We start from the raw sequence: 7,104 nt of genomic DNA, 5'->3' as shown, positions 1-7,104 counted from the left end.
ATGTCAAGTGTACATTTTGTCTGTATTTTTTATTTCAATATGTAAAAAAATATTTTTTTTTGTTGTTCAGCAACTTTGGAGATTTTAATAAATATTCTGATGATACAAAACTGGTTAATTTCTGAAGATATTCTGAAGTCTGTACTTAAAAGTCAGGGATGCCAAAAATTTCAACCAGGAATGTAAAATTTTATAAAGGCTGAATTCAATTTTCCAGTTTTATATTTTTCATCTTTTACCATCAAAAATTGAACTAATACGCATTACACTGGCCAGTATACCAGATGACTCGGCACAACAAACACACAGGTCACAGTTTTCAGACTCATTTTAGACCGATTTTAATTTTAACCTAATAGTTAGAAATCAAGACAGACAGCACAGGCAATTGAGGTCATTTTCTTATGAAACTACAACATATGTTCAAGATGTGAAGCCTCATACTTATCACAGCAATGAAAATAAATTGAATATAAGAAATGTGCCTACTGAAAAAAAAGATCACAATGCAGCTCAATAAACTTCTTCTATGCAATTTCACAAAAAGTTTGATATAACCCAAATACGAAAGTATAACAATTTTTTATTCTGCATGTCTATATTTGGTACAAGTGTGACATTGAAGTCCACAGGTTGAACAATGTAGGTTCTGAAGCAGTATTCAGATTTGTTTTGCCAGTGCTTCACATATGCAGTAACAATGTAAACTTACATTAACACAAATACACTAAAATGCATATAGTAATACATTAGATGCTGCTGAAAAGAATTTATTAAATTTTAATTAACGTAACCCCTAGGACTCACCTTTAAAACATGCATCATGCACTAATTAAATATGTTTCTATTAACTGAGTCTAAATAGTGTGTGAACATAGAGCTACTTTCCGAGGGGCAAAATGTTTGTTTTTACAGTATCATGAATGGATGTCGACCAGGTTGTGGATAAACCCAGTATCTGCACTTCCACACTAGACTAAGCCATCTCAGAACTACACCGATACCACAACATGTAAATAGGACGATGAAAGATGATCAACTGAACATTAGTTGTACTGAATTTTGTATGAGCTGGAATGAGATCACAACATAATGTGAATGTATTCAACCATTCACACTCAAATCTAATCGTTGGCTATAATGATTGGCAAGCTTTATTGTAACCTTAACCCTTTACTGCCCACACCTCTCACATATAGAAAAAGACTGGCTTTTGCCCCTAATATTACCAATGACGTATACTGTTTGACGTTTAATTTTCAGTAATTCCGATGGCACTTAGGCTATCCTCTCCGCTAAATGTAAGTCAGCTCTCACCGGGCTGTACGGGACAAGGATTAGTAAGTATAATTTGCCTGCTCAGCGCTGGGATCCCGCGGATGGTCATAGGTAGAACTTCTTGGGAGGGTGGGCACTGGGGAAAGGCGCGAACGCTCATATGCAAATCCATCTGCCTCGGCAGGGACTCTCCGAATCGGACTCCGGTCACGTGCATAGTATGAGGTGACTGGGGCTGGTGGAGGAGGGAGCGGAGGGCACTCGTATGGGTCAAGGCTAGAGGGGGGAAGACGTTCCCTTATTATAGGTGTGGAGGAGGATGTTGATGGAGCAGGCAAGGGGACGGCGCGGTGTTCCTCGAAATAACTGCCTCCGTAAGAATTGGCCCTGTACTTCTCGTAGTAGTCCACGACCCCGTACGGATCCCTTTCCTCGTAAGGCGACCGGCGCATCGGGTAGGCTGGTACCGCGCCATAGAGTGAGCCGTTGCTCCTGTATGCTGCCTCGCTGCCGTACATCCGAGCCATGCTATGTTCAGCAACAGCGCTTATGCCATAACCTGGGTGCGGCCCATATCTCATTGCACTCTCATAGCCTGCACCCCTTCTGTACCCTGCCATGCTGCCGCTGTGACCAGAACCACGGGAAAAAACATGTACAGGAGCATAGCCGCCACCATAATCTGGATCGCCACTGAAGTCCGGATGATAACCCCCGTTGCGACCACGCCCGCCAAATCTCGAGGCATCGTATCCATCAGACTTTGGCTCTGAGCCGTTTCTGTGGTAGCCATTTTGGTCTAGTGGGCATTCTTTGGACCAGTGGCCTTCCTGCCCGCAACGATAACAACCCGATCTGTCTCCCATTCCCGGCGCAGTACGCAGGCGGCTAGTCGAAAGCTTCACACTCATCAGTTTGCCTTAAAAAGAAAAGACTGAATAAGGACTTATGCCTTCATTTATTCCAAATAATATATTTGACATTTCCTGCCTGGCATACAAAGGTCTCCTATTCGACCAGCCTGGTAAAAATATGCTTTATACTCGAAAGAATAGCAAAAGGACAAAGCCTTTGATTTGAGCATTAAAAAGTACAGTTATTAAAGCTGAAATCCGTAACTTTTCACACATTTTTACGCCCTGCGGTGAAAAAAGGTAACTTCAATGATGTTCATGTAGTGGCAAGAAAAAGTAAGGGAACCATTTGGAATTATCTGCATTTAAAATATGGTCAGATCTTCATCTAAGTTACAATTATGAACAAACACAATCTAGTTTAACTAATAACACACAGATCATTGCTTTGTTCTTTGATTTATAGAAAACACTCAAATATTTTGAGTTTGCTAATCACAAGAAGCATCTGCTGAGGTGAACCATCACAAACAACAAATTACAGAAGATTTACCATCAATCAAACTGCTGATTAGCATAAAGCTGGAAAGGGTTACAGAAAAATCTCAAAAGAGTTTAGATATTCATCAGCCCACACGTAGACAGACTGTTTATAAATGGAGGTCATTTATTTTCTTTGGCTACTCTCCCTAGAAGTGTTTGTGACTCCAAAGGCACAAAGTGAATGTTCAATGAGGTGAAAAAGACGCCCAGAGTAACAGCTACAAGCTTAAAGGAATCATTGGATCTGGTTAACATCTCTAACATCACTGTGTGCCTCAAGTTTGCCAAAAAGCACCCTGACACTCCACAACTTGGAAAATGTTTTGTGGACTGATCAAACTAAGGCTGAATGATTTGTGAAGAACACACAGCTCTACGTATGGTGTAAAAAAAAGGCAATGCACAACAACATGAAAAAATCATTCCAACAGTGAACTACGGTGGAGGGAGCACCATGATTTCGGGCTGCTTAACATGGAAGTGGATCTACACAATGACTTCAAACAGAGAAAATCCCCCTTTTGGAGTGGCCCAGTCAGAACCCAGACCTGAACTCAAAAGAGATACTGTGGAAAGAGCTCAGAGAGCAGTTCACACCAGACATCGTAAGAATATGGCTGAGCTGAGCAGCTCTTTAGGGAAGAATGCTCCAAATTCCCCCTGAACATTGTGCAGGTCTGATTTGCAGCTACTGGAAGATCTTGTTGTTGCTGCCAAATGAGGTAACCAGTTAATAAATCTAAGGGTTTACTTACTTTTTCCACCAGCACTGTTAATGTTAAATGGATGGGTTCAATTAAGACACAAAAGATTCAAACTGTTTGTGATGTCCAATGTTTATGCACATTGTGTTTGTCTATACTTGAGTCTTAGATGAAGATCACATTTTATGATCAATAACTGCAGAAAACCAAAGGTTTCACATTTTTTTTCTTGCCACTGTACTACACCACAAATGTCTTGAGTTATCATGGAAGGTTGTAAGTAAGATTCCTATCTGAATTAGCTAGTGCTAAACTTGTCAGCAAAGTTTGTGTCCGTGTGACATAAATTTCATCATCTGTCCATGTAGCTGAGAGTTCAGGCAGACCGTGCATATGCAGCCCAAAATTTATGACGGAACTGACTAACGTGTGAACACATCTGTGTGCAGAAAATACATTAAGTATAAACAGATCCGCATGCACATCCATTTTGGTGTACATCCAGCCCTTAACGGATGCACTTGAGTTTGATTTGTAAAAATACCAATATGGTATCCAGTATTGAACAGACTATACTTACACAAACAGAACAGGTGTGACCTGATGGGTAAATCATAAACTGCAGTAGGTGCCCATTTGTGTTTTACAACAATCCATCATACAGATGGATATTACCATGACATTACGGATCGCAGCTTTAAAATAATAAGTAAATGGGGCTGCCTTTCTTTCTTCATCTTACCGTTATCCCTTCATCTTTCTTTTTTTACTCACCTGTGGTGCACCCTCAACTTACCTGTCAATTCACAAGAAGAGAATTAAATATCTTGATACTATTTATTTAATAAAAGGTAAACTCCCCACTAAGCCCAGCCCGAGAGTTCACCTTTAAAAGTTGTGTTGTCTAACTGATTAATGGCCTCCATGGCATCCTCCATTCGCTCCATGTGAACAAAAGCATAGTTTTTTACTATGTCACACTCCAACACAGTGCCAAACTCTTCAAACTTAGCCCTCAGCTCCTGGTTGGTACAAGCAATGTTGCCAACATGTAGTTTGGTAGATCCTCTTGACTTGCCACGGCTCAGTTCCACATTCATGGGCTGGCCATTTAGCTCATAATGGTGGAGGTTGCGAATGGCTTCTTCTGCCTCCGCTTTGTCATCCATGTGCACAAAGCCAAAGTTCTTGACAATAGTACATTCTGCAATCTTGCCATACTGGGAGAAGAGAGAGCGAAGTTCATCTGATGTAGTGTCTGGTGACAAGTTCCCAATGAATATTTTCACCATTGTGAAGCTGCCACGTCACTAAGGGAGGAGAAGAAATTAAAATTATTGATCCCACAACTCGACTAACACAATTAAAACCTTGACCAGTTCATTTAACCCAAATCCATTCAAATAATTATCACTCTTATTTTAGAAATTTGTGAATTGATTTACATTTATTTAAAAGGCTTTCCTGCAAATTGCATTGAGTTTATTACAACCATAATCTGTGATGTAATGACATCAACTAAAGCTAACTGGAGTCAGGAGTTTACAGACCTGGAGTCCAGTCAATGAAACCAGACTGGAGGTGTGGGTTAGAGCTACTTTGATTTATAGAAAACACTCAAACATTCTGAGTTTGCTATTCACAGGAAGCATCTGCTGAAGTGAATCATGCCTCATAAACAACAGATCTCAGAAGACTTACCATCAAGAAACTGCTGATTTGCATAAAGCTGAAAAGGGTTACAGAGAAATCTCAGAGAATTGGGGAATGAGCTCAGAGAGCTGTTCACACCAGACATCCTAAGAATATGGCTGATCTGAAACAGTTCTTTAGGAAGAACGGTCCAAAATTCCCCCTTAGCATTGTGCAGGTCTGATTTGCAGCTACTGGAAGATCTTGTTTTTGAGGTTGTTGCTACCAAAGCAACTGTAACCAGGCACCCCCATTTTCGTGCCCAAGCCCTAAAATAATGTACTCAAAATAAAAAGGTTACTGCTTTTCTTTAGATTACAGTCATAATCCTGGTCTCATTTGAGCGGCAACGCTTTAAATTCTACAATCAAAACGTTAGTATGAGTAGACGACAACCAAAGTTACAGAGGCAGAAGCATGCTAGAAATGTAAGGGTTGTTTTTGCCTCGTCTATTTTTTTTCGACATAAAACGGGAATATAAGGGCTACAGTAGGACCTTCTGTGTGGAAAATGCGTTGGAGCCATAGCTACAAGTCTGAACCATTTCTGTGTAAACAGTTGTTGCAGTAATGTGGGTATACAGGAATGTTTTACACTGATAGAATCAGGATGCGTCGAGCTTTCAAACAATATCCAATTTGTCATGGTTGTGTGAAGACTGAGTCCAAGACCAAAACACACCTAAAGTAGCACTATCAAGGCCAAAGCATCCCAAAGGTGGGTTAAACTTTCATTAAATGTACCGACAGTTGGCGGTGATAATGCCGTGGTGGGCTCGTAATCTAGCAGTGAATAGAATAATCTGAAAATCTGTGCAAAACACAGCTCGGATATCTAATTGTTTATATGTAGCTAGTATCGTCTGCAGAACGTCAGACACATTTGCATTATTTATCTTTGGCTAATATCAATTGGCCTACGTCACAACGACTATCAAATCATTTTTACAAAGAGAGACAAATGTCGCACACCCATCGCTCGCATATTTTCTCCATTCACGGCACAAGCAGTACATCGTGGCTCTGCAGCTCACTTTCGTTAGCTGCACCGAGCTTAAGAAAGTACCGTTTACTAAGTTAGCTTACTTAAAAAATTGTGGCATAAAAACCAACAAGTATACAGCACTATTTTAGTCGATAACAAAGTTACATAACATGCTTCCCCACGCTTTGAGAGAATTGCCTTAAATACGTTGCACACCTATAGTGTGTCTTTAAGTTAGCTTAGCGTATCCATAAATAATATAGGATCTCTATTTGTTCCATATAACGCCAGTAGCTGGAGTGCATTGGCTAATTTAGGTAACTAATATACCATTTGGGTTATGTTCATTTAGTGGTTATTAATGGAATTCATACCTTTTGCAGCTGCAGTCTTGCGTCTCGACCGTCGGAGAATGAAATGGCGACTGCTGCTTCACCAACTGACGTTACATTACCAGCTCGTGACCAGCCAAACACCATGGTAAAGACATAGCTACAGCTAACTCGGTTAGCACTTCTTAGGAGCAATGCTAAAGGCATTGTGTTGACAGGAGAGACGGAATACAGGAAACAAAGGGGAAAAAAAAGATTCAAAATGCAATAAACGGTTAGTACGTAACGAATGTTATCTCACAAATAAGTTTAATAGTGTAGATGGTAAAAAAAACTCCCTTAATTGTGGTCTTGTTTATATACGTATATATTTATATTTTGTCAGCTTGCACAGTTAGACAATTTATGAAAAATAACTTTTATAATACTAATATTTTCTCATACTTGAACCTAACGGTTATGACAAGATAAGCTGTCTTTGAACAGCCATTTGTTTCAGAAAAGTAGCCCATTATAATGTACCATAACTGTTGCGGAGAGATTTGCATTCATTATGTCAGCGCATCTCAACAATATGCTCCAAATGACAGTTCGGACAGTCCCAAGTAGGAGTGTTCTTTTCAAGAAATAATGTTGGTAGATTAGCAGAACCCGTTGCATAACATACTGGCCACCACCACTGTCTTCTCTGCAACTATTTGAAAAATATGCCAGTA

General features: G+C 40.0%; 1 protein-coding gene across 1 annotated transcript; it reads right to left on the bottom strand.

Annotated features, from left to right (window-relative positions):
* Positions 1-325: 325 nt before the first annotated feature.
* Positions 326-6,593, bottom strand: rbm4.1 (RNA binding motif protein 4.1). The gene is made up of 3 exons (XM_040141311.1): positions 6,431-6,593; positions 4,266-4,689; positions 326-2,197 (listed from the first exon to the last, which is right to left on the bottom strand). The coding sequence occupies exons 2-3, from the start codon at positions 4,669-4,671 to the stop codon at positions 1,338-1,340; spliced, it is 1,266 nt and encodes a 421-aa protein (XP_039997245.1). The 5' UTR covers positions 4,672-4,689; positions 6,431-6,593; the 3' UTR covers positions 326-1,337.
* Between the last annotated feature and the right edge of the window lie 511 nt (positions 6,594-7,104).

The sequence above is a fragment of the Xiphias gladius genome, chromosome 12, assembly GCF_016859285.1.
Source record: "Xiphias gladius isolate SHS-SW01 ecotype Sanya breed wild chromosome 12, ASM1685928v1, whole genome shotgun sequence".
Classification (NCBI taxonomy): Eukaryota; Metazoa; Chordata; class Actinopteri; order Istiophoriformes; family Xiphiidae; genus Xiphias; species Xiphias gladius.
The sequence above is the reverse complement of the archived record's forward strand: the minus strand, read 5'-3'. Positions and strand labels throughout refer to the sequence as shown.